The sequence below is a fragment of the Telopea speciosissima genome, chromosome 10 (genome assembly GCF_018873765.1).
Source record: "Telopea speciosissima isolate NSW1024214 ecotype Mountain lineage chromosome 10, Tspe_v1, whole genome shotgun sequence".
In the NCBI taxonomy this organism is placed as follows: Eukaryota; Viridiplantae; Streptophyta; class Magnoliopsida; order Proteales; family Proteaceae; genus Telopea; species Telopea speciosissima.
The window spans coordinates 4,750,273-4,776,528 of NC_057925.1; the positions used below are offsets into that span (position 1 = coordinate 4,750,273).

General features: G+C 40.0%; 2 protein-coding genes and 1 non-coding gene across 5 annotated transcripts; 2 read left to right on the forward strand and 1 right to left on the reverse strand.

The window, feature by feature from the left end:
• The first annotated feature begins 1,524 nt into the window (after window positions 1-1,524).
• On the forward strand, window positions 1,525-14,875 carry LOC122643558 (1-acyl-sn-glycerol-3-phosphate acyltransferase 2-like). 3 transcript variants are annotated; one of them, XM_043837172.1, is made up of 11 exons: window positions 1,525-1,672; window positions 2,206-2,328; window positions 6,850-6,889; window positions 6,997-7,070; window positions 7,244-7,303; window positions 7,830-7,907; window positions 8,004-8,162; window positions 8,287-8,412; window positions 11,544-11,636; window positions 14,272-14,362; window positions 14,464-14,875. In XM_043837172.1, the coding sequence occupies exons 1-11, from the start codon at window positions 1,592-1,594 to the stop codon at window positions 14,700-14,702; spliced, it is 1,164 nt and encodes a 387-aa protein (XP_043693107.1). In that variant the 5' UTR covers window positions 1,525-1,591; the 3' UTR covers window positions 14,703-14,875. The 3 variants fall into 3 exon arrangements, with proteins under 3 accessions (XP_043693107.1, XP_043693108.1, XP_043693109.1); XM_043837173.1 differs by having other exon boundaries at window positions 14,272-14,358; window positions 14,460-14,875; XM_043837174.1 differs by lacking the exon at window positions 7,244-7,303.
• Window positions 14,876-16,840: 1,965 nt separating this feature from the next.
• Window positions 16,841-16,922, reverse strand: TRNAS-GCU. The gene has a single exon. It is a non-coding gene; the product is annotated as a tRNA-Ser (tRNA).
• A 5,773-nt stretch (window positions 16,923-22,695) lies between these two features.
• LOC122642291 (extensin-2-like) lies at window positions 22,696-25,568 on the forward strand. Its single transcript, XM_043835729.1, has 2 exons — window positions 22,696-22,788; window positions 22,924-25,568. The coding sequence occupies exons 1-2, from the start codon at window positions 22,716-22,718 to the stop codon at window positions 25,566-25,568; spliced, it is 2,718 nt and encodes a 905-aa protein (XP_043691664.1). The 5' UTR covers window positions 22,696-22,715.
• Window positions 25,569-26,256: the final 688 nt, after the last annotated feature.

Consider the following 26,256-nt stretch of genomic DNA (forward strand, 5'->3'; position numbering starts at 1 on the left):
TTTCCATTAAAAATAATTAAACAGCACATGCATGGAAGTCTTTTTGGAGGCTTATTTCTATCCAACTGTTATAAGTAGTGTTGCAAGGTGAATACACAAAAATCAAGTATCTAAATACAAGAGAGAGGGTTGATTGCTATGGCTTTCCTAGTGGCTGTGCCCAATGTTGAGGTTTGAATAATGGGGTGGGGTTGGGTGGGGTGGGGAAGTTACCTGCTTGGTACGGTTGTCTAGTTCCTCTCATAGGGAGGTGGAAATGACTATTTAACTCATTCGGGCAGTGTGTTTGGGCAGGGGAGTTAAGTTGTCATTTCTGGCCCCCTATGAGAGGGACCGGACAACTGTATCGGGCAAAGAACCGGAGACCATAATGATCTAGAGGGCAGGGGCATAGAAACAATTTTGGACTGGGCATAATATTGAGTGTCCAACCTTTTTTCTTTTTTATGAAAGTGTAATCACACAAACCACACACCAATCCCAAAAGGTTAATCGACTTTTAGGATCATGGAATGGCGGATATATCAAGTGTCCAACCTTCTCCCAAAATAACCTGAAAGACATTGAGCCAAGCTTAAAAATCAGATCGAAACCAAAAAATCGTGATAAGAAATAGATAGTTGTCCTATATTCATATAAAAGCACATTTTTTTAAAATATTTATCAATATATTTACATGGTAAACCGAAACCATACCGATAAGAAAAAATTGAATAAAATAGAACCCATATCAAAATCAAATTGAACCTGGTAAACCTCTATTGGATCATACTTTGGACTCACTTATTTTCACATCAAAATCGATCCAAACCGACCAATTGACACCCCTACCATATACTATAATGACATTGTATCTCATGAGAACATATGCTCATTTTCAATAGCCTAAATTTTATTGATTCTCACAAGACAAATAATAAAAAAAAGTGGACTAAAAGGAATCCTTCCTTGACCGTGGTCATGGGAAATCTCGGTCGATTTCATGTCAAACCAAGAGAGCTTCATCAATTAATTAATGGATGGATCTGAAATCTATTCAATAAATCAGATTCCGTTAAATAATTAATGGGAAAAAGATTTCTGTGTGGGAGTGTGGTCTACATCAGCACTACCATGACTACCATGAGTTTATCTCTCTCCTTCCTATGTGAAAAGACATCTCTAACCCCTTATTTTAAGAAGGAGAAAGAGGTAGATACATGAGAGTGGTGGCATAGGCCACACTCCCATAATTAATTATAATCCGCCGCAGGGTTACACCGCACCGCAGGGTATGCGCATCACACGCATTCGTGCAAACTAGCAGCGGAATGAAGTTCTTCGTTTTGCCTCACCTGATAAATTTGCGGTTGGTCTTTACTGTTAATAGCAAATCGGCAATATCGTTTCATCTCTTTTTCCTTTCCTACAAATGGGGAAGCTGTGATTGCAGCAGAGAGAGGTTGACAACATCTATGATCTACCGAATATCCCGAACTCATATTATTTAGTAACTATCAATCTCTGTTTTCCGGTTTTTCTCCAATCCTTCTCTTCTACACTCGCTGTAATCTCTCCCTTTCTACCGGGCTCTTCCTTGGCTGTTGAAGCTATGGATATCGTAGCCGCTGCTGTTGTTGTTCCTCTGGGTTTGTTATTTCTTCTTTCGGGTCTCATCGTTAATCTCATACAAGTAAGTAGAAAAACGGTAGCTTCATCATTCCTGTTTTATTGGGTTCCCTTTAAATATCTTTTTTTTGTAGCTTAATTTATGGATATGTTCAATGCCGATGTTTGCCGTTTGGTTCTAGGGATTTGTTTGTTCTTGGTTTTGCGAGGGAATATAGGCCTACCTGTATTGTTTTGGTGAATGATTCGGGTTTGCTGAGGATTTTGTGTTGTTGATTTATAATTATTGTTGGATTTTAAGTATCTGGTTTTGGGGGCATTTGCCTTTTCCTTCCGGGGATTAAAAGTTGGGGTTGTAATCTTTCTATATGCAGTATGGTGGAGCTTGAATTTATTTTTTTCCCTTAACTATTATTGCTTGGTTTATTTATCTTTTTTAGCCAAATATTTTCACTATATATAAGAATTGACTGTCTGTTATATTAGATTTAGTATACGGGGACTGGATTGTATGGTCATTGATTTGTGTTGGGATCCATTGACAACGGCCAACTCTAAGCATCCCTATCCCTGCTATTCCTTATTTCCTTTTTTCAGGCATTATGCTTCATTATTGTTCGCCCACGGTCAAAAAACATGTACAGGAAGATTAACAGAGTAGTGGCAGAGCTGCTGTGGCTGGAGCTTGTATGGCTCATTGACTGGTGGGCAGGGGTTAAGGTATTTAACAAATTTTCAGTTCATGTGATCTTTATGCTTTACTATTTTATTGCTTTACAAATGATTCAACTCATACTAATTGGAATCATTCATTCAATGTTTCTTTGTATTGCATGTGTTTCTTTAGCCCATGCATAGTGGCATAGGCTCTGAGTTGTATCTGGAAAAAAAATACCTTTATGTTTAAATGCATCGACACCAGAACCTTTTGAATCAAGTAATTTGCATTCCCCAACCCCACCATGCCTGCATGTGGGTGGGGCTGCATTTTTTTTTGGCTTTGTTTCTTTTGCATGCTATAGCCATACTAATGTGCATGGAAATTGTGTTTTGATAAGTTCTCACAGTGAAGTGCCAGTCTTTCACATTTATATGATTAATGAGTAATTTGCTACAGACACCAATCCATAGCCACTTTCTGCTACAAATTGATATTTACCAGAAAGTAGTTTGTATTAATAAACAGCATCTCTAGCAAGTCAATGGAATTAAAAATGGGACCATGATGGAGTGTTAGCTAGTGATAATTCTTACACTTAGCATCAAGATTGGCTTGGGTATCAGTTTCTTCTCCTTTTCCCAAATAATGTACGAGGCTGGACAATCCCCCTCTTTAGAAAAGGTGAACAATGCTTTGTTGGATATAGGTGAGTAATTTGGACCCATTTGGATTGGTAATGCATTGAGGTAGTGTGAGGGTCTTCCTAATATTTGGAGGATTTGCAAACATGAATCTAAGAAAGTGGAGGCTTTATCTTTACTTGGAGGGTTAAAGTCTCTTGAAGACTTTTGCTTCATAACCTTGTTTTTGGAAGGGTTAGTGAAATGCTGTTTGTCGCATTAAACTTGCTATATGAGTCTTGATGTTTGGGTTTGGAGAGGTTTTACAGGTTGTGGATTGGTGTTGGGGCTCAAGGATCTGATTAAAATATATATTTTCTGTTGCCATTGCCTATTAATTTTATGTTGGCTCAGGTACTACTTTCAATGGTGTGGTGGTAGGATTACATGGAATGCCACTTTTTAGGTGTCAGCTTAATGATTGGAAGGTGAGGAGATGTGTAATTATGCTCTATATATATTGGAAGAGACTAGGAGTAAGGACATAGGTGATGGTGTAAGGGTATGGGCGGAAAGTGACAGGGGACCTTTCTTGTTTGGCTCTTTTACAAATCTTTGGTGTGCTGAGGAGAGCGCTAATCCATTGTAAATCTTAGCTGATTCCTGTCTTGCTTAGTGTGGGAGCATTTATGTGGATCCTTGCTTGAGGGAAGGTGCTTGTTCTATACAACCTGAAGACAACAGGGTTCTATCTGCAAATTGATGTTTTATGTGCATGGAAGTGGGGCAAGTTTAAGTCATCAATTCATAGGTTGTAGGTGGGGGGTGTTGTATGGGGATATTTCATTACACTGTTTGATGTACATTGGTGCTTAGGTAGTTTAAACACTGATTTTTGCTACATTTGTGTCGATAGTGTTTGACTCTTGGCTAAAATGAGATTCCAAGAATCTTTAAGTGCACATTTATTGAGTGAAATACTATTGCAACTGCTTTTCCTCTCTTGACCCTTATACTTGCATTTGGATTCTAGAGCAGCCAAAGGCTTTGTTTTGGTTGCAGATTCCAAAATTTTTTTGTGGAGGGGGGGTGGGTTAATGTAGCTCTAGATAGGAGAAGGATCCTACTAGAGGCCAAGCAACAGGATCTAAAAGGGGGCTGCTGGTTCGAATGGGCAGAATTAGGGTTTTAGGTCAATTTCTAGGGTTTAGGGTAGGGTAATGAGAATATAGTTTATATGATAAAACTAGGCAGGCTTTAGGGAATTTAATGAGCTAGGTTTGGTTAGATTTGAATAAGATTTTAAATTTCAGAAAATTTAGGGTTAGGGTTTCGGGTTTTGGAAATAGGAAAACAGCCAAAACTAGGGTTTAAGATGGGATTTTGGGGTAGGGCTTTGGATCGAGTGTAGGGGACAGTGGGAGGGACGTTCGAACCAAGTTTGGGCTGGTTATGATGGTTAGATTAGGCTGTGAAAATTTTAGGGTTTGTAGGGCTTTAATGGAGGTTAATGGGAGCTAGGGTTTTAATGGATAAATGGGGCTGTAGGCTAGGTCGAGTCTAAGTGATGCAGCTCCAAGTAGGAAGAAGAAGAAGAAGAAGAAGTCCTGAACTTAGGGCTTGATTAGGGAGCTGCAGAGTAGGTTTATTTGCTAGTATTCTCCGTACTTAGCTTTATTTTTCTGTTTTTAGATTGAACCGGTTTAGAATTGGTTGTATCCAATTGGTTCAAGTGGTCCAATTTAAGTTAATTAGTTAATTAGCTCTTAACCTAAGTTAGTAGGGGTATCTTAGTCAATTTACTGTTTTTAATTTGTAGTAGGACTTGGCATTAGCCATATTATAAATATAATAAATCGTGGAGGCTCCCCCACATTGAATTTTGATTAAAAAAAAGACTGTTTGCTGCTGCTCCTTTGTGAGTGTATATCCTTGTGGAACTCAATTTTCAATTTTCAATTTTCAAAAAAAAGACTGATTGCGACTCCTTGCATTGAGAAGATCGGGAGGTTTCCTCAATTTTCAAGCTGTTGCCGATGGATTCTTGCTGTAAGTTTGAATTTTTAAATTCTGTTTTCATTCCTTTTCCTTCCCCACAATCGATACCCCTTTATTTTTATTTGATTTTCCCCATAAACCCTAATCTGACATTGTCTCTGTGAAACCCTAGAACCTGTCCAGCCTTCATCCTACATCTGTTTTTCACCAAAATCAGATCACAGCCTCCCCATACCAATCCCTCCACTCGACCAGACCTGCAGCCCATTCTGATCAGTCGAAACCCTTGTTTTCAGCCTAGATTCTAAACCCTAAAACCCAAACCCTAACCCTAAATATTCTGGAAATTGAATTTTGTTTCAAAACTTGTTAAAATCTATTTTAATAGCTTCCCCTAAGCCTGCCTATTAAAATCAGATATACATTACCCCATTTCCCCATACCTAACCCTAGAATTTAACCTAAAAACCCTAATTCTGCCCAATCAAACCAGCAGCCTTTTTTAAGATCCTATTGCTTGGCCTCTAGTGGAATTTTTCTCCTATCTAGAGCTACATTACTAAGAGGTGGTATGAGGGAGCTGTGGTCTGAATTTGGTTGAATTCTGATAATGGATGAAGGTTGGATGAAACTTAGATGACCTAGGGTTTTACGGGAATTGATGGGGATGAAGTAGGTTTAGGTTGGAGGATTAGAAACAGAATTGGGTCTCAAACTTACAGTAGAATCCACTGGCAGCAAGCTTGGACAGCAGAGAAGGATAGAACCACCTTAAATCTTAGGGACCCTCCCAGCCGTCACGACGTAAGGAGTCGTAGGAGATCCACCTACCCTTTCTTCCTTGATAGAACCACAAGGCAAACACTCACAAGAAGCAGCAGCAGCAGCAACAATGGTAGCATACACGAGTTTTTTAATTCATAAAACTTGTGGGGGAGCCTCCCACGATTTAACTTTTATGATAAAAGGCTAATAGCCAAATCCTAATACAATCTAAACACTTTCCTCACTTAAATCGTGGAAGAGAATGACTACAATAAAACAGTAAAAAGACCTAATTGTCCCTAACAACTTAAAATAAAAGACTTAATTAAAATCACTTAAATTGAACCAATTGGATACAACCAATTTGAACCGGTTCAATTAAAAAACATAAAAATAGACTAAGTATTGGGCTAATCCCGTATGCAACCTATGTACCCTTAGTTTAGGCTCATTAAACTCGCCTATTACATAGAAAACCCTTGGGATCAAAGGCCCAACATATATATATCCCAACCCTAGACTTATTTCTAAAGAAATAAGCCCATTTCGATGATGAATCTGCATCAGGGTGGGGGGAGTGAGGACTACAGTGAGGATTTGTCTCCTTGGTATTGCGCTATTTAATATGGGACAAACTTTAGGCAGGTTCATCTAGAGTGATTCTAAAGTTTATTTCTTTATATTAAAACCCTAAAGTATTAAGAGCCCATTTGGTTCCAAAATTGCCCTATTACTTGAGACGAAATTCTTTTTAAAAGGATAATAAAATGCAAAGTGGTAATAAATGCAAGGGTTAATTTGGTAAATTTCTTAGGATTCCATAGTTTAATATGTTTAGTGGACAAAAGCATTTGGGACAGCAAAAAAAAGGGAAGGAGGACTGCCTTTGCGGGATGGGTATTTGGTTGTCAATATCAGGCTTCCTTCTTCCCCCACCCCCACCCCAAAAAAAATAATCTAAGAACAACATTTTTTCTTTTAGAGAGTAAAGAGATTGCTTTTTTACTTTTCTCTGATGAAGAAAATGCGTTAGTGACATGCACAGCCTTCATGATCTGCATCTATGTGATTTAAGTTATCTGCATCTTGAGAAGTGCATCTATTGAAACTATTCTGGTCAGCATCTAATTTCTAAATTTTATTTATCAATTTATTTTTAAAAAAATGCTTGACTGGAGAATAAACTTCTGGCTACAGGTACAACTGTTCACAGATACCGAAACTTTTCGATTAATGGGTAAGTTGGATACATTTTCCTATTTGAACTAGTAATTATTGTACCTTTCCCATAAGTTACTGATTAGCTAGTTTTAGTATTGTTGCTAATATTGGAGAATTCACCAGGTAAAGAACATGCACTTCTCATATCCAATCACCGTAGTGACATTGATTGGCTTGTTGGATGGGTTCTAGCTCAGGTGCTTATTCTTGTCTTGTATCATTGTGGGTGCAATATGTGTGCTACCACACACGCACAGATTGGTCTCTTATCATGCTTTCTATATCTTGCAGGTTGTTGGTGTTGTGTTTTTTCTTTCCCCCCTTTTTTCCCCCCTTTTGACTAATTAGTAACTCAGCCTACTTGTAACAGCGTTCAGGTTGCCTTGGTAGCACTTTAGCTGTCATGAAGAAATCATCAAAATTCCTTCCAGTGAGTTTCCAATTTTAGTTTGAAGTGATGCCTTATCATTTGACTAGTCAAACACTACTCCAATTTTTGCCAAGGGACAATTAATAGCTATTTTTTCGGGTCAAACTTAAAATTATATTCACATCTGAGTAAAATTATTAGTCTGGACATCTTGTCACAGTCCATGAGTATGGCAACTGTCAGTAAAATGTATAAAATCTTTGATGGGAATGTTAAATGTCCCAATGTATTTACCACACGTCCTCATGATGCTCTTTCTTGCTCGGTCAATGAGAGTGGGGTGAGATAAAAGGTGGCAGCAGCCAGCAAAGGTTCTAGTCTGGAACATCATGCTTATGGTCATTCAATTAATTTCTTGAGGACAGTAGCCATGCTGCTGTTGCCAGGTTTTAAAGAAAACAATTAATTTTGTTTGGATTTATTGATTTATTGTCATATGCTTTCTATTTCTTTCTGTTGTAATTATGATATGGAATTTTGATTAATGTTTTCATATGAGGATAAAGGATCTTATCATTGGCTGTAGGTCATAGGGTGGTCAATGTGGTTTTCTGAATACCTCTTTCTTGAACGGAGTTGGGCAAAGGATGAAAGCACGCTGAAGGTGATAATATCTGACACACACTGATGAATACATGCATATTTTTTTAAATTGACCATGGTGATCTAATTTTGAGCCTTACGGGACTATATGCAACAGTTTGGTCTTCTACAGGTGAAGGACTTCCCTCTGCCTTCTTGGTTGGCCCTTTTTGTGGAGGGTACTCGCTTTACGAAGGCAAAGCTTTTAGCAGCACAAGAATATGCAACTTCTACGGGGTTGCCCATTCCTAGAAATGTTTTGATTCCTCGTACCAAGGTCTAGTTCTGGTTGCCCCTAAAAACTAACACCACAGAAACATATGCTTTCTTATTCCTCATTACAATCTTGGGTAATTTTCATGAACTGTCTACTTTCTTATGCATTCATATGTTTCTTTCAGGGTTTTGTTTCTGCTGTTAGTAATATGCGGTCATTTGTTCCAGCTATTTATGATGTAACAGTGGTTATTCCTAAAAACGAGCCTCCACCTACTATGCTGAGAATATTGTCAGGACAACCTTCTGTGGTAAGCACACAAAATTTAGAATTTTCATGGACTGGTTTTAGGTGTTTATGTCTTTTGTAGTACTACCTTATGCTTCTAGATCTACTTGGCTTAGTTTCACCTTTTAAGTTTTGCTTAAAATGTATCAAATTACAAAGGGGAAATGCATTTCCTAAAGATTTGGCCCACCACATGCACAAAAATTATTGTATAAATTTTTCTTGATAGGTAACAATCTTATAAAATTTAATTGTTCCTTCGCTGAAGTTTAACAAAATTATGAGCACTAGGAAAGTGGCAGATGAATGGAGGAGAAGCATTGTGGTCCCGATCTACAAAAATAAAGGTGATATTCAGAGCTGCAACAATTATAGAGGCATAAAACTAGTGAGTCATACTATGAAATTATGGGAGAGAGTTAGTGAAACCCATCTGAGAAGAAAAAACTACTGTCTCGGAGAACCAATTTGGATTTATGCTAGGTAGATCCACGATAGAAGCCATTTACTTATTTAGGAGGTTCATGGATGGATTTAGAGATTGCAAAAAGGATCTCCATATGGTCTTTATTGACGTAGAAAAAGCAAATGACATAGTCCCTAGAGAAATAGTAAAGCATGTACTAAAGAAAAGAAGGGTGTCGAAAAAGTATGCCGATGTAATTAAAGATATGTATGAGGGCGCAGTCACTAGTGTGAGAACAGTGGGAGGTCAAGGTAGTTATTTCCCAATCACAATTGGGTTACATCAAGGATCAACTCTAAGCCCTTATTTGTTTGTGCTTATCATTGATGATTTAAGCAAGAACATTCAAGAGGAGGTTCCGTGGTGTATGCTTTTTGTTGATGATATTGTTTTGCTGGATGAGACAAAAGCAGGGATTAACGTTAAGTTGGAGTTATGGAGATCAACCTTGGAATCAAGAGGTTTTAAGATAAGTAGATCGAAGACAGAGTATATGGTGTGTAACTTTAGCTGCAAGACGGATAATGAAATGATGAATATTGAGGAGAGAGAGAGAGAGACACCACAGAGTGACTATTTTAGATATCTGGGGTCAACCATAAATAAAGAAGGTGGTATAGAGGATGATGTTTCACACAGAATTAAAGTGGGATGGATGAGGTGGAGAGGTGCACCCGGAGTGTTGTGTAATTGTCGTATTCCTTTAAAACTTAAAAGGAAAATTCTATAGGACAGCTGTGCAACCGGCTATGATGTACAAGGTGGAATGTTGGGCAGTTAAGAAATGGGATGTAGATAAACTATGTGTATCAGAGATGAGGATGTTGAGATGTATGTGCGGTAAAGCTGGGAAGGATAAATCAAGGAATGACAATATTAGAGCTGAGTTGTCCCGATACATGATAAGTTGTGAGAAAGTCGTTTGAGGTGGCATGACCATGTTCAAAGGAGGCCTTGGGATGCCCCCCCAGTATGGAGGAGTGATCTGATCCATATTGGAGGAACCAAAGGAGGTAGGGGTAGGCCGAAAATGACCCTTGAAGAAGTAGTGAGGAAACACATGCATAGCTTAGGTCTTGTATCAAGTATGACCTCAAGTAGAGTTGAGTGGAGGGCGAGGATCCATGTAGCCGACCCAATTTAGGTGAGCCGAGTTGTTGTTGATGTTGCTGTGTTCCTTTTCTTTGTACTTGTAATTTTTTTGTTTAAATTTTCTTTGACTTTGCACGGATCCATGTAGCCGACCCCATTTAGTTGGAATAAGGCTTAGTTGTTGTTCCTTCGCTACAGTGCTACCCGTGGCTCAAAATGTATGATATTTTAAGGTCTTTAATTTGCTTAGTACAAAGGACCATCCACGTTTGAATTGGAATCTAACACGTGGCAACGTCATCTCCCATTCAAACATTGATTCAGTGTATTGCACGTAGTCAGACCATGCACCCGACCTACCAGAAAGACCAGAATGGAATCGAGGCCATAACATGATTATTTTTAAGCCTTATTCGTTGATTCCAAAGGCAGGAGAGAGAATAAGCGAAGGAGAACACATTAAGCCCCTGGAACCATTCACATATGCAGGAATAGCTGGCAGAATGCTCCCCAAACTCGTCCAAACTCATTTAAACCTCTCTCAATTCGCTCTGTTTTCGTGCAACGATACGAAAATTACTAACTTTCTCATCTGGACTTAGAATGATGCACTTCCAGTTGTGATAGAACCACGACTCGACGAACTACATTTTTCATTTGGATCACTCTGCCCAGTTCTGCCAATAAGTCTTCCAAAAATTGCTCTGAACATGCTGCCACTGTGTAAACCTATGATTTCACAACTTTTGATGTATGGGGCGTTCACCCAAGTCTGCACATGTCGCCAATCACTGTACAGCATCATAATACACTGCCAAATGCTGCCACATAAGTGCGAATGCCTCAGTAACTCTGCCAAACTGCCACATGACCAGTTTTTCACTACTGACCTGCCCAGTCACTGTCTGGCATCTCCGATCACTACCAAGACACATGTACACTCTGTATATACTCAGAAATCACTGGCAAACACTGTTTGACATCAGTGTACACTGCCATGTCACATGTGCACCATTCCAACATTGCCTGCTCTGCCACATCATCAATAACATTGCCCATGCACTGCCTGCTGTCTAATCACTGCTCTGTCATCTCACTGACACTGTCAGTACTGCAAATCACTCTATAACCCCTGTGATATATTTGTACGCCCATGTACACATAACTGCCACTACACTGACACATTTGCATTGGTGACTGTACTGAGCACTGTATTACTACTACTGTGTGAGGGTGTTGATCCTGACAATGTTGATAACAATGACAAAACCACTGCCATCTCTCCTACAATCTAGTAATTTGGCATAAAATTTAGACACTTGGACCACTGAATTCTGAGAGAATGGTAAGGAAAAAATGAGTCAAAGTATAGGAGGAAAAATTGTCTAAAAATTCTCTTGAAAACTTCATGCATGGATTTTTACTGGTGAAATGCTAGTGTATAAAATTTGGATGTTTTTAATTTCTTTGTATTTCTAAGTTTTTGGTAAAGATATGGTCATTTAGATTATGATGCACATTTGAAAAGTTAGAAAACAAGTATGACGTGATTATGGTTGATTAAATATCGCAAAAAGTAATTCACTTTTGTGCAGGTACATGTGCACATCAAGCGACATTTGATGAAGGAATTGCCTGAGACTAATGATGCCGTTGCTCAATGGTGTAGGGATCTATTTGTGGCCAAGGTATGGAAGTTTCTTTCTTTCCTTTCTAATATTTTTGTGTATGAACGTACATTTGTATAATTTTCAATTCTTATTTCACACTGTTGGTTTATGTTCTCATTTTGCACGGTTTTGGTGCTGTTTGAATATTTGATTCCCTTTGTAATAAGATAAAGGTAACTGCAAATTTTAGTTGTTTTGAAAAATTATGACCAACTCACTAATTTGGTGGTTGGTTGTTATGGGATTTCTATTTTGGGAATTTCAATCTAATTAGCATTTTTATCAGAGTCTGTCTTGAGTTGTTATCTTGCTCATTCCTCATCAGTTCAGTACTCTTTTATGCAAGCTGGGAATGTATGACATTTATCCTCCAGCTTGAGGGGGGAGTGTTAGAGTTATGTAATTTGATATAAAAGGGTACTTTGGGTACTAGGCTATTATGTTGTAATGTATTTTTCCTTTTTTACATTTACCTCCCTTGGTTATCATATATTAGCATGGCGGGTAAGAATGTAATTTCCCTTTATGTTAAGTGAATCAATGTATGGGAGAGAAGAATTTTTCTCTCCCACGTTCTACCACCACTTCTCTCTTTCTCCTTTTTCTTCTCCCTCAATCTTCTACTCGCATCTCCTCTCTTTTCCTTTTGTTCTCTTGCAACCATTAGATTCCAACTGTGTGATCAAATATAAATATATCTTATTGGAATTTAGATTGGATAAGGCAATATCTCTGTATGGGGACCCATTCCAATATTCCATACTGTAGGTTTAGGGCCCTTTCAAAATGTAACATGTGTCATGATGAGAGGATTGATACCAATTGTTGGGGGGGGGGGGGTTCATCTAAGAGATTAACTAGAAGAAGTCAACCTGAAAACATTATTGGAATCATGTAGTTTGTTCATTTATTTGAATTGTCAAGAAGAAGTTACTGAAAGCTTAAAAAATACCTTATGTAGATCAGATGGTAATAAATCATTTCATCATGCTGATTCTGGTGTGTACAGTCTTAAGGTTGTGCTAGTCATGTAAATGCTTATTCTTTGATCATGTGATATGGCATAGGTATTATTGTTCTGCTGTTTGTGTTGTTCTTTGATGCAATGGTTAATGCTTTATTCTTTTTGTTTACAAATTTCTTTTTGGTTCTTTCTGGAATCTTTTATAATTCCTGAAGTTCTTTGAAAAATCTTGGTCCTGGGTTATATTTGTTCTCAGAGTTTCTATGTTCTTCGAATATTAACCGTTTTTACCTCATCCTACATGTCGATCCTTTGATTGATTACTCGATCAAGAAGCCTTTATTTTTCTTTAGTTTCAAGCCACCACCACCCTAACTTGGATTTGAGAAAACTCATGTTTCCTTGGACTTTCTGCTACTGCTTTCCTTGTACACCACTCTAATTTCATTGCGTCTCATCATTCTCTTTCTCTGCCTACAACATTTGACTATTCTGATAATTCTCTACTCATTAGTGGATCTGATTTCTAATTTCTTTATCAGTTTCATTTCATTTTGTTCGCTCCTGTTACCCGTTTCACTAAAAGCTCGAACTGTTAGGGAAGGGCAGCGTAAATGTATACATCAACATTCCCCCGCACGTTCAGGCCAAGATCTCATGGTTCTTGCACGTGGAGCTCATGTGGCATTTCCTTTGCGCGGCATTGAGGGAGAAGAAATATTGGGAAAAACCTTCCGATGCACTTCCCAGGAGTAGAACACAAGACCTCCCTTCCCTGATACCATCTTCGCTACCATTTCACCTAGAAGCTTGAACTGTTAGGAAAGGGCAGCGTAAATGTATACATCAACACATTTCTTGGATTCTTACTCTATGGTACTCAAGACACTGATTAATCACGATCTGATTCTTGAAATCCTTCAATAACTCGAACTTGTCAATTCTGTTTTGTTTAATTTTGAGATTCTAGTTTATCATTATTTCCAACATTGTTCTCGATTGCATTTTTGTGCTGGCTGATAGGTATAATTATCAAGAATAAAGTTCCTCCTGTGAAAAACCTGTAACATCTTAGCTGCAGGGTGTAGAATTGGAGAGAAAATTTCCACCTTAACTGTATGTTTGGTTCTCCTCTATTAATGAGATGTTTCAAATCTCATTTGATTTGGACGCTTTGTCATTGATTTGGGCGACTTTCGCCGCATCAACCCTGAAACCAATTAACAAAAATTTAATTGTTTTTCTCATAGGCCTTCTATTATATTTATATTTTCTTACCAACCCTAGTAGTTTTATCACTTTTCTCTTTTCTTTTTGGTTGGGGGGGTGGGAAAGAACCCTAATATTTTAGTGGGGTTCATTATGGTTGGAGATTCGGGGTTCATTGATCCTGGTCTTGAAGTCAAGGCGTAGTGTATTCTGTATTTAGCCTAGACGATACCTTGACAACTATGGTTGAGGTTTCTCTGATCCTGGTCTTGAAGACATGACAACTATGGTTGAGGTTTCTCTGATCCTGGTCTTGAAGTCATGACAACTATGGTTGAGGTTTCTCTGATCCTGGTCTTGAAGTCATGGCAAAGTTTATTCTTATCCTTCCAGCATCTATAGCAAACGTGAGTAGGAGGAAAAGAAAGAATACTTTTTCCTCAGTAATGATTGCATCTCTTCTGCTTTCTTGCTCACCAGGATGCTTTATTGGACAAACATCTGGCAGAAAATACCTTTGGTGACCAACAACTCCAACACATGGGTCGGCCAATGAAGTCTTTGTTGGTATGTTTGCCTGTCTAATGATTCAGATGCAGATGATGTGTGTTTGGTTTTTAGTACTTTTAGAAGGTAGAATCTTAATTGTTTCCCTTCTTATTGGACAGATAGCAATCTCTTGGTCATGCATCCTTGTATTTGGGGCTGTCAAATTCATTATTTGGTCTTCCCTCCTATCATCTTGGAAAGGAATTGCGTTCTCTGTGGCTGGCTTAGCCCTAGTCACAAGTCTAATGTACATTTTCATACTGTTTTCTCAGTCTGAACGTTCCAACCGTGCCAGGGTAGCCCCTGCTCGGCCGATGAATGGTGATGCACCTTCTGAAGCAAGCCGAGAGAAACAGCATTAGTTAGCAGCAGGTAGTTCTGCATCATTGGAAGAGGTGATAAAGAGAGATCCTCCACTGGAATTCACCGTGGATGTTCCAACTACGGGCATATTTGTGAATCTTCAAATGGTTGATGGGTGTTTTTTTCGTTCCCTTAGCAGCTTTTTCTCCTAATTGCCCTTTTTTTTTATTTTTTTTTTTTATTTTTTATCACCTCCTAGTTTTATGTCATTGTCATTTACCAAAAAAAAAAAAAGTTTTGTCATTGGCATTTTTATTTTGAGTTTTGTAACAAAGTACACATTCATATTTATGAAATATATATCGATTTATTAATTGTGTTTCATCTATGTAATCTCCCTGTTCTGAAAGAATTTGACCTCCACTTGTTCATTTTCCCTCTCTTATGTTTGAGTTGTTGACAGGCATTCTGGACTTCTCTCCATTCTACCACTACCTTGGGATGGTCTTAGCTCAGGTCTATAAATCACCGGGAGTGGTTTTTATTGTCATTCATGTTGTTCCCTGACATGATAAACTCAATAACCAGATTGTTTGAATCAGCTCAGATTGATGGCAAGCTCCATTAAGTACCTACTCAATCGAACCCGAGCTACTTCAAAACTCAGTCAGTGATGGGTTAAACTGGCCGAGTCAAGTCTGTCTTATCCTGTTACCTGTTCCAAGTTTTAAAAGCATCCCTTGGGACATGATCATAACCTTTTGTTCATGGATTGTTGACCACAACAGTTTCACCCTTATGGGTTTTTCTTATAGACACCCCTTGCTGACAATCTCTTTCTTAAACATCCAATTGTTAGAGTTATCACATTATCCTTTTCTGTGGTACAACTAGGTGAGCCATCTTAAGATGTATCTGAAACGAGGACGACTGCGGTAGAAATATTGTAGCGGCATAAAAGATCGCAACGGGGAAGGTATTGCTTTATGTGGAGGTGTTGCAACTATGGACTTGAGAAGGACAAGGGAAAGGCAGAGGTGTTGCGGTTGTGAGATTGCGGGCAGGTGCATTGTAGTGTGGGCAGAAGGAAGATGCAAATAATTAAGGAAAAAAAAAGTTTTTTTTTTTTTTACGAACCTCCCCTAAGCTATCACGTAATTATAAAAATACTTCTCAGTTTTGAAAAATTTTGCGTGCCCCGTATGGTTCTAAAAAGTTAACACATGCCCCATTTCGTTGATGTAGGACTAACAATGTTAAAAACAATGAGTGAATTGATAAAAATGCCCCCATCTTTCCCAAATCGTTTAGGGTTTGAAAAAAATAAATCTGAAACTCATCTTCCCCAAATCGTTTCCCCAAAACCTACAACTCATCTTCTCCAAACCTGCACATCACTAAACCTAAGGGTGTCAATTTGGGATCAGAACCGGAGACCATCCTGCTAAAACCCAATACCATATCGTTCCATTAATAAATAGGATGGTACTGGGATCTGATTTTGGTACCGAATAATAACTGTGACGGGACAAGATTCCCAATGGTACCAGTATTGAAAAACCGATTTAGTATCTGATGGGACCAAACCTATCAATACCCATTCAAAGGGTATATTTCATGTTCTTTTGTTCAAGTTTTATGTTTGGATTTTGATGTATTTGGGTGGCATTTTCTCTTATGGACTTTTTAGGATCTTCAGTTCTATTTCTATAAAGTTGTTTAGTGATAAACTCGTCTATTTTATCTTTATTAATTCTTAGTCGTTGTTTTTGGTAACAGACTTGCTAATATGCGATCTAAAGAAAATTGAAGAAGTAAAACTATGAAATGCATTCGTCATGGTTTTGTATTCTAAGTTGCTTTCAAAAGTAAGGAATTAGATCTCATAATAGTGAAAAGATCCACAATACTATTAATAAAACCATCTCTTTAGAAACCATTAAAGTTCTTCTACCTTACTCTACCAGGCTTAGAACCGTTTAAGAACCAGTATCATACCATCCCGTTAATAATTGAGACCAAGACCTAGATTTGGTTCCATTAATTAAATGAGACAATACTGCGATTGGCACCTTTGGTATCGGTACTGAGACCCGTCCAAATACCGAGAACCAAACAATGGATTTTTACGCATCAAAAGACACTACTAGTTCACAAAAATTATAGTTTTGAAAAATATATAAAAAAAATACGTTATCGTCGCCTGAGAGATTCGAACTCTCGCGGGGAATCCCCATGTACTTAGCAGGCACACGCCTTAACCACTCGGCCAAAGCGACGTTGTGTTTGACTGACGTTATTCTTTTTTGTTCATTCTATTTTCTCGCAGAACGCAGCGAACTGCCCCTGGACGCTGCACCCCCTCCCAACCGTCCTCCGGACCCCCACCACCTCCCTCCACCCCCTGGGACCCCTAGTCTTCCGCCCCTCCATCCCGTTTCCCATCGCCCTCACCCACTCTCACCCTGCACCGAACCCCGCCCTGCTGTCGCATACCGCCAGCCCACCATACTTGCCATTCCATTCTCTTCTTTCCCTGGGATAATAAATTCTTCTTTTACTTGAGTTTCAAGAAATTAAAGAAATCTGAAATTCTTCATTGCATCAACGTTACAAAATGGTTCTAATGTAATTCACAATCTTCTTACCCAAGTAGTAGCTGAAACAGAGCACGCCATGTTTTGTATGGTAGTTTGACATGTCAGACCCTGGAATGCCAACAGCTGCATGGCTCTTCCTGAAGACGCCACAGAGGTTGCAGAGGAGGCCGAGGCCGCACAGATAAGAAGCCCAAATGCTGCCTGATTTTATTCTACTTTTTTCTTCTTTTTCTCTTCTCATCGAGTTCAGTTCCACTTGTCTTCTCTCCCCTTAACCTATAATTGAGTAAACCTTTATAACCAGGGCGGTGGGGAGAGGGATGGAGGAGGAAGAGCAGGGGTAGGGCAGGAGGGTTGCGGAGGGTGGTGGGAAGAGATATTGAACACGGGGTGGGGGGTGACGGGAGAGAGCAGGGAAGCAAGGGGCAAAGGGAACTAGGAAGGATGGGAGAGGCGAGGGGGTGTAGACAGTAGACACCTCATTTTGTCGCCAGAGTGGTTCTAGATGATGATGAGTTCGGAATCTACCCAAACTATGGAAGTGGTTCCCTCGTTATAATTCAAAGAATCCCCGTGCCCACATGCAGTGTTCTCTGTTCTGAAGTTTTCTGCTTAATTCTGTGTCTGCAATATGATTGTTTGACAGCTTTCCAGTCTGAGTTTTCTCCCTCTGATTTCTACTGATCCGGCCATTGGATTACTATAAATTTTTAATATGTTATTCAGGCCCTGGTCAGTTCCCTTCTATCCTAGTTTGGGATCCATCAGATTGCAGGATTGAAGGTTGGGAGATGCAGATCACAAGTGGATTCCACTTGGCCATCTATATACCTGTGGACCTTGAAGTTACAAAATTCCTTCTGTTAATGATATTCCTCTCAAATTCCATGTTTCACTTCTCAAGGTAAACATGTTTCTACTTTCTACACCCTCTGACCTCAACTTCTTTATCTATTTCTTTTCTTTAGTTTGGAAGTTCTAAGTTTTTTGCTTTTCTGGTTTCCTGGAAGTGAACTTTTGCTTTTGTCAGTAAAGGAAAACAGAAAGTAGAAGGGAAAGGGAATCACATATCCAAAATCCAGCCTATTTTGATGGTTAAATTCTCTGAAATCACAGGTTGAAGTTTCAGACTTGGAAAAGGAAAACAATTCCTATCGCAAGACCTGTGAAACAATATGTTTTTTTTTTGGGTGAATTGTGTAACAGTATGTTAATCAATGGAAGATGAGAGAAACTATAAGAACAACAATTGAGGATTATATAAAACACAAAAGAAGTTAAAAATCTCCCAAGAGAAGGCCTGAACAATATAGGAAGAGGAAGCAAAGAAAAGGGAAAAAAAGAAGAGGAGAAGAAGGGGATATGCCAAAAGGCTTCACCACAAGAGCCACTCTCAGCGTTACCACACAAAAGAAACATTCAATTGAATAATACCCTCTCCCCCCCCCCCTCCCCCCCAATCTCTTGACTTATGATTATCAATGAAGTGATTACAAGAATAGAAACTCTCCTTACTACTTGGCAAAGTAACAAAATTAGAAACTTCTACTTAATATCTATCTTAACCACTAACTCATTACATGGAATTAGAAACTAACAAAATGGAAACTAACTACTTGATCACGTATAGGCCTTAAATCCCAAATACTTGGGCTTATAGAATGAACCCGTTACAGTAGAAAACTCAAAGTTATTTTAAATTTGGGCCTTTCCTTTATTGAACCGCAGGTTCAGCTTGACATGAAAAACTAAACTAAACCAAATCCTAAAATTCTTCTTCCAAGAGATGTGGTCTGCATCATCATAATGGTATTGAAATATCTAGTTTGATATTCTTCAAAAAGGGGGGGGGGGGGGGGGTTCCAAGCCAAATTATGCACTGACTTTTTCTTTTGGGCTTTGGATTTTGCTTGCCAATTGACAGGGTGTTCGTAATGCAAAGGCCATTCATTCATCTAAAGCTCTAGGAGAGCCTCCATTTTTTCTTGCCTCAGAGGTTTTTTTTGCTATCAAAGATGCAATCATAGCTGCAAGAACAGAGGTGGGTGTATACATTGTACATGCAAGGATAAAGACTGAACATAGGGGGATAGCTAATCTGTACGGGTGGATCGAAGATCTGGTTGATAATTATTGACACCAACAAAGTTTTCTACATGATGATTAGGACAAAGTTTTTTCCTCCACCTATAAAGGACGGTTCACCCACCATCCTAGGGTTCACAAACCCCTCCTAGGGTTTTAGTATGTTCTAAAATACCTTCCTAATACCTTTTCCCGTTCTCTTCCACCCCACGATGAATGGGATCCCGTGGGTGGAAGGAAACTCGGTCCTAATGATTATGAGGATATGTACATATTTTTTTGTATAGGTGATATAAACTTTGTTGTGAAAGAAAGAAAAGGAATATTTACAAATAAGGATGGCAAACTACAAAGCTCTTAGGAGAAGCCCCAAAAGAACTTGAGGTCCCTAAAGGCTGAACAGAAAGAGACCGGCCACAAAGAACAAAGTTCCCTACAATTGAAAATAGTTGTTCAGATGAAATCTATTATGTGGGAATGTTCCATCTGAACGGCTGTGAGTTGTTCATTTACGTTCATGTACGTGAACATCCATCCCTGAATGTCTTCCCCACCCATTTTATCTCTATTAATACGCTATTTGAAGGACAACGAGAAAGAGAGCATAGCCTCACAATTAGGGGTGTAAATGAATAGCTGAAATCCGTTTCCTTATTCCTTTAGCACTATCCGAATCCGTCCAAAAGCTAAACGGATGCGGAAACGGATAGGCTATAGCTATCCGAAAAGCTATATTTACATTTAAACGGATAAAATATCCGATCCGTATCCATTTAGCACTATCCGAATCCATCCGATAGCTAATCGGATGCAGATGCGGATATAGCACTATCCGAGCCGAATCCGATCCGTTTACAGCCCTACTCTCAATGTCCTTCCAAATTTAGAAGGTGAAAGGTGATCTTTGCTCTCCAAATTTGCCCAATAAAAACCATAGAAAAGGATCTCCTCCGCAACTTATCTTTAATAGGAAAACCTTGCATCAAACAAATGCAAGTTATGAACAGATACTACTTTGCTTCTACTAAATCATCTAAATCATTTGACTAAACAAAAAATTATCTAAATCATACCAACTGTCCCTAGAAGCTCTTCAATGACATACACCCGTCTTCTCTTCTTTATTCATCTTTTAAATAAGAATTAAATATTAAAAGATTAAGTTTCCTTCCACTCAGAGTGAATGGGATCCCGTTCATTAAGGGGCGGAAGAAAACGAAATTAGGTATCAACTTAGGAAGGACTTGTGAACCCTAGAATGATTGGTGTCCAATATTAAAACTCCAAAAAAAAAATTAAAATTGGAATAACTATTAGCTGTCTGACATTGGGCTGAACGAAATTGACTTTTGAGGTGATCGAAGTTACCAACTACTAGTCCAAAGAAAAATGAAAATAAAAGACCCAATAAATTCTTAATTGAGCAATGGAATGGAAGTGCATGGGACTATAGGAGCCTTCAAGGAAGGGACCTGTCTTCTATAGTTCTTCTATTCAAGAAGCTGGATTCCCCCTAATTTTCTCAACAACTCTATTTGCATTGTCTAATGCCCACTTGCAAATGCCAATCGAGACACACATTACGCAATACCAAGCCTCTTCCAATCCAGTTGACAATTTGGACTTTAGATTCGGTCCACAGACAGCCTACGCTTCAGTACGTCCAATTATAAACCTACCTATCCTTTATATATAAGAACATATGTTACACCAATCGAGATCTTCTACTTCTGTCTATCCCTACTGTTGTGTGTGTCGTCCCACACACAAGTAAGGCGGAAAATATCGTCTTACTCCTCCCCGAGCGTACAAATCCTCATGATTTTCTCCTTATCTTTTTAGTTTTTTTAATTACTGTGTGTGGGTGTCTTTTCTCATATTGCATGTCTCATTAATGTAATGTTAGTATGGCATTAATCTATAATTCTCACATGGTTGGGAGCATTGGTTTAATATAATATTTTCTTTAAATAATTTGGGGGTAAGAGAACGCTAACTAGTTGTGTAGCCAATGAGAATGGACATAGAAATATTGATTTGGATGAGATTTTCGATTTTATTGGGGGCTGAGCGATCTTTTCGTGTGCTACTACGTGTGAGCACAGGAACCACATGACTGAGTAGTGTTTTTTTTTCCATAATTCGGTTAGGTTGACCAATTAATTGTTAACATTGATAGTCTAACATAAGCCATGTAATAATAAATGACAAATTTTTTTTGGTGAATGAAAATTTATTAAAGAGTGAAAAAATATACAAAACACCCAATGGGAAAATCCCTATACAAGGGGCTACAAAAGCCTCATCTGGAGGCCCTAGGACGAAAAAAAAAAATAAAATTGGTAATGATTCATTGTGTTTAGGATAAACAGAATACTCTAGCTATTACACGCTCGTTTTCATGATCCGGACATCGAATATTTGACTTACTAGTACTGTAATTTATAGTTAAAGGGGGAAAGTTCTCTGTTCAAGAGTGTGGCCTATGCCAATACTCTTATGAGTCTATCTCTTTCCTCCTCATTTGAAAAAAAACTTCTGCCCCCATGTTTTGATGAGAAGGAGAGAGATAGACACATGGGAGTGCTGGCGTAGGCCACATTCCCAGACAGAAAACTACTTCTCGTAGTTATATTACATAAAATCTCCTATTCAAGCTAGAATATTGTTTGAGTACTAAACAAAGCTAACCCACCTTTCAGAAAATACATAACAAATGTGTTACACATGGGTTGTCGATTGACAAAAAAATGGAGTCTCAGATCCAAAGATTAACAAAAACACAATCATGGGTTGTCGATTGACAAACAAATGGAGTCACAGATCCAAAGATTAACAAAAACACAATCATGGGTGGTTGATTAAAAGAATAATTTCTCCACCAATGCTCAATGAAGTCTTAGATCTATCCAAATAGTAAAACCAAAACAGCCCTAGATCCAGAGGTTAGTTCTCAAATGACATTCCTGATTGGTTCTCTAGGTCTGAACGATTTGATTTGCTTCAGAAAAACTGGGTTTTTTGTTTAAGGGTGATCCCATTATAATAGGTTCCATATGGGCTGTCACCTTTGTTGCACTACTTTCAGAGACTTGGGAGATATGCTTTGGAGTTGACTCTTAAGGCAGGAACTATTCATACTAGAAGTGGTTAGGGTTTATATATATTAGATAAAGTTATCAGAAAGGTTTAGTTAGTGGGATGAATGACATGAAAAGATGGAATATTATATAAGATCTGCACCAGTTGGGAACTTTCTAATCAATTAAACAAATGTAACTCTTTGTGTACATTGATTGAAGGGATCAGTATATAAACTAGGGAATGGACTTTCATTCCAAGCCATTCTCAAGCTAGTCTTCTCTTACTCCTCTTCAGCCTAAGGCCATGGCACCCCCTTGGCCTCGCTTGGTTTATGCTTTGGTAGTTTGCTTGATAGCCACCAATGTTGTAGCAGATGATGAAAAGCCTCTGAAATCTCCTCCGCATCTACATCATCACAAACATCGACCACCACCTTATTACTACAAGTCCCCACCCCCACCTTCTCCCTCTGCTTATTATTACAAGTCACCACCTCCACCATCTCCAGCACCGCCGCCATATTATTACAAATCACCACCACCTCCATCTTCATCTCCTCCACCACCATATTACTACAGGTCACCGCCTCCACCATTTCCATCACCTCCTCCTCCTTACTATTATAAGTCACCACCTCCACCCTCCCCATCACCTCCATCTCCATACTATTACAAATCACCACCACCACCTTCACCATCGCCTCCTCCTCCATACTTGTATAAGTCACCACCTCCACCATCTCCATCACCTCCCCCTCCCTACTTGTATAAATCACCACCACCACCTTCTCCATCGCCTCCACCTCCATATTTGTACAAGTCACCACCTCCACCATCTCCATCACCTCCCCCTCCCTACTTGTATAAGTCGCCGCCACCACCTTCACCATCACCTCCACCTCCATACTTGTACAAGTCACCACCTCCACCATCTCCATCACCACCCCCTCCTTACATGTATAAGTCACCACCACCACCTTCACCATCGCCACCTCCTCCATACTTGTACAAGTCACCGCCTCCACCATCTCCATCACCTCCCCCTCCCTACTTGTACAAGTCACCACCACCACCACCACCTTCACCATCACCTCCTCCTCCATACATGTATAAGTCACCACCACCACCACCACCTTCACCATCTCCACCTCCTCCATACTTGTACAAGTCACCGCCTCCACCATCTCCATCACCTCCCCCTCCTTACATGTATAAGTCACCACCACCACCTTCACCATCACCTCCTCCTCCATACTTGTACAAGTCACCGCCTCCACCATCTCCTTCACCTCCCCCTCCTTACATGTATAAGTCACCACCACCACCTTCACCATCTCCACCTCCTCCATACTTGTACAAGTCACCGCCTCCACCATCTCCATCACCTCCCCCTCCTTACATGTATAAGTCACCACCACCACCTTCACCATCACCTCCTCCTCCATACTTATACAAGTCACCGCCTCCACCATCTCCATCACCTCCCCCTCCGTACATGTATAAGTCACCACCACCACCTTCACCGTCACCTCCTCCTCCATACTTGTACAAGTCACCGCCCCCACCATCTCCATCACCTCCCCCTCCATATATGTATAAGTCACCACCACCACCTTCACCATCACCTCCTCCTCCATACTTGTACAAGTCACCGCCTCCACCATCTCCATCACCTCCCCCTCCATACATGTATAAGTCACCACCACCACCTTCACCATCTCCTCCTCCTCCATACTTGTACAAGTCACCGCCTCCACCATCTCCATCACCTCCCCCTCCTTACATGTATAAGTCACCGCCTCCACCTTCACCATCACCTCCTCCTCCATACTTATACAAGTCACCACCTCCACCATCTCCTTCACCTCCCCCTCCATACATGTATAAGTCACCACCACCACCTTCACCATCTCCTCCTCCTCCATACTTGTACAAGTCACCGCCTCCACCATCTCCATCACCTCCCCCTCCTTACATGTATAAGTCACCACCACCACCTTCACCATCTCCACCTCCTCCATACTTGTACAAGTCACCGCCTCCACCATCTCTATCACCTCCCCCCCCTTACATGTATAAGTCACCACCACCACCTTCACCATCACCTCCTCCTCCATACATGTATAAGTCACCACCACCACCTTCACCATCTCCACCTCCTCCATACTTGTACAAGTCACCGCCTCCACCATCTCCATCACCTCCCCCTCCTTACATGTATAAGTCACCACCACCACCATCTCCATCACCTCCCCCTCCTTACATGTATAAGTCACCACCACCACCTTCACCATCACCTCCTCCTCCATACATGTATAAGTCACCACCACCACCTTCACCGTCTCCACCTCCTCCATACTTGTACAAGTCACCGCCTCCACCATCTCCATCACCTCCCCCTCTTTACATGTATAAGTCACCACCACCACCTTCACCATCACCTCCTCCTCCATACTTGTACAAGTCACCACCCCCACCATCTCCATCACCTCCCCCTCCTTACATGTATAAGTCACCACCACCACCTTCACCTTCACCTCCTCCTCCATACTTGTACAAGTCACCGCCCCCACCATCTCCATCACCTCCCCCTCCTTACATGTATAAGTCACCACCACCACCTTCACCTTCACCTCCTCCTCCATACTTGTACAAGTCACCGCCCCCACCATCTCCATCACCTCCCCCTCCTTACATGTATAAGTCACCACCACCACCTTCACCATCACCGCCTCCTCCATACTTGTACAAGTCACCGCCTCCACCATCTCCATCACCTCCCCCTCCCTACTTGTATAAGTCACCACCACCACCTTCACCATCGCCTCCTCCTCCATACTTGTATAAGTCACCGCCTCCACCATCTCCATCACCTCCCCCTCCTTACATGTATAAGTCACCCCCACCACCATCACCATCGCCACCTCCTCCATACGTTTACAAGTCACCACCTCCTCCATCTCCATCACCTCCCCCTCCTTACATATATAAGTCTCCCCCACCCCCATCACCATCACCACCTCCTCCATACGTTTACAAGTCGCCACCTCCTCCATCTCCATCACCACCTCCTCCGTACTTCTATAAGTCCCCACCTCCACCCTCACCACATCCTTCATACTATTATAGTTCCCCTCCACCACCCAATGTTTACTAGATATTCCATCTTTCCAATGTAGTTCATTAAAAATTTTCTATTCATTCCCAATAAATTGTGGTTGTAGTTCATTAATTTCTAATTTTCCTCCCCGTTAATTCTATTCCTTTTCGTGCAATTCCAAAACAATGAGAATGGTGGAGGTCCCGAAGGGCGCATCAACCAATCGAAACTGGGCTGAACCGAAGCTTGGACTTGGCAATAAAAGTTTTTTTGGTTACTTTTTGCATTTTGTAATAGCTCTCTCTCTCTCTCTCTCTCTCTCTTGGTTGGGTACTACTGTATTTGTAACATGTTGGAAACTTGTTCATCATATGAAAATTAAGGCTTAAAAGGAGAATTGGCTAGAACTTGTTCCTTTTTCATAAAGATTTCTCTGTTTGGTTGTTTTCCCTGTATTGAAGTTATGAGAACTGGTTTTTTGGACGAAGACAGTTATTGGAATCACAAACTTCTTCAACATATCTAAATCAACTTATCATGATTTCTTTTTCGGTTTTCATATATATCTACAAACATGCAAATTTACTTCATCAAGGTCATGTGGGCTCAAATTCCCCACTTCTCCCCCCCCTCCAAAAAAAGAGGGTATTAAATAAAAGGCCTAGATCGTTGGTTCAAAATTGGGTGGCCTCTTGTGGCTCTTATACTTGATAGTCAGAGCACTCACAGCCGATGTGGGATTACC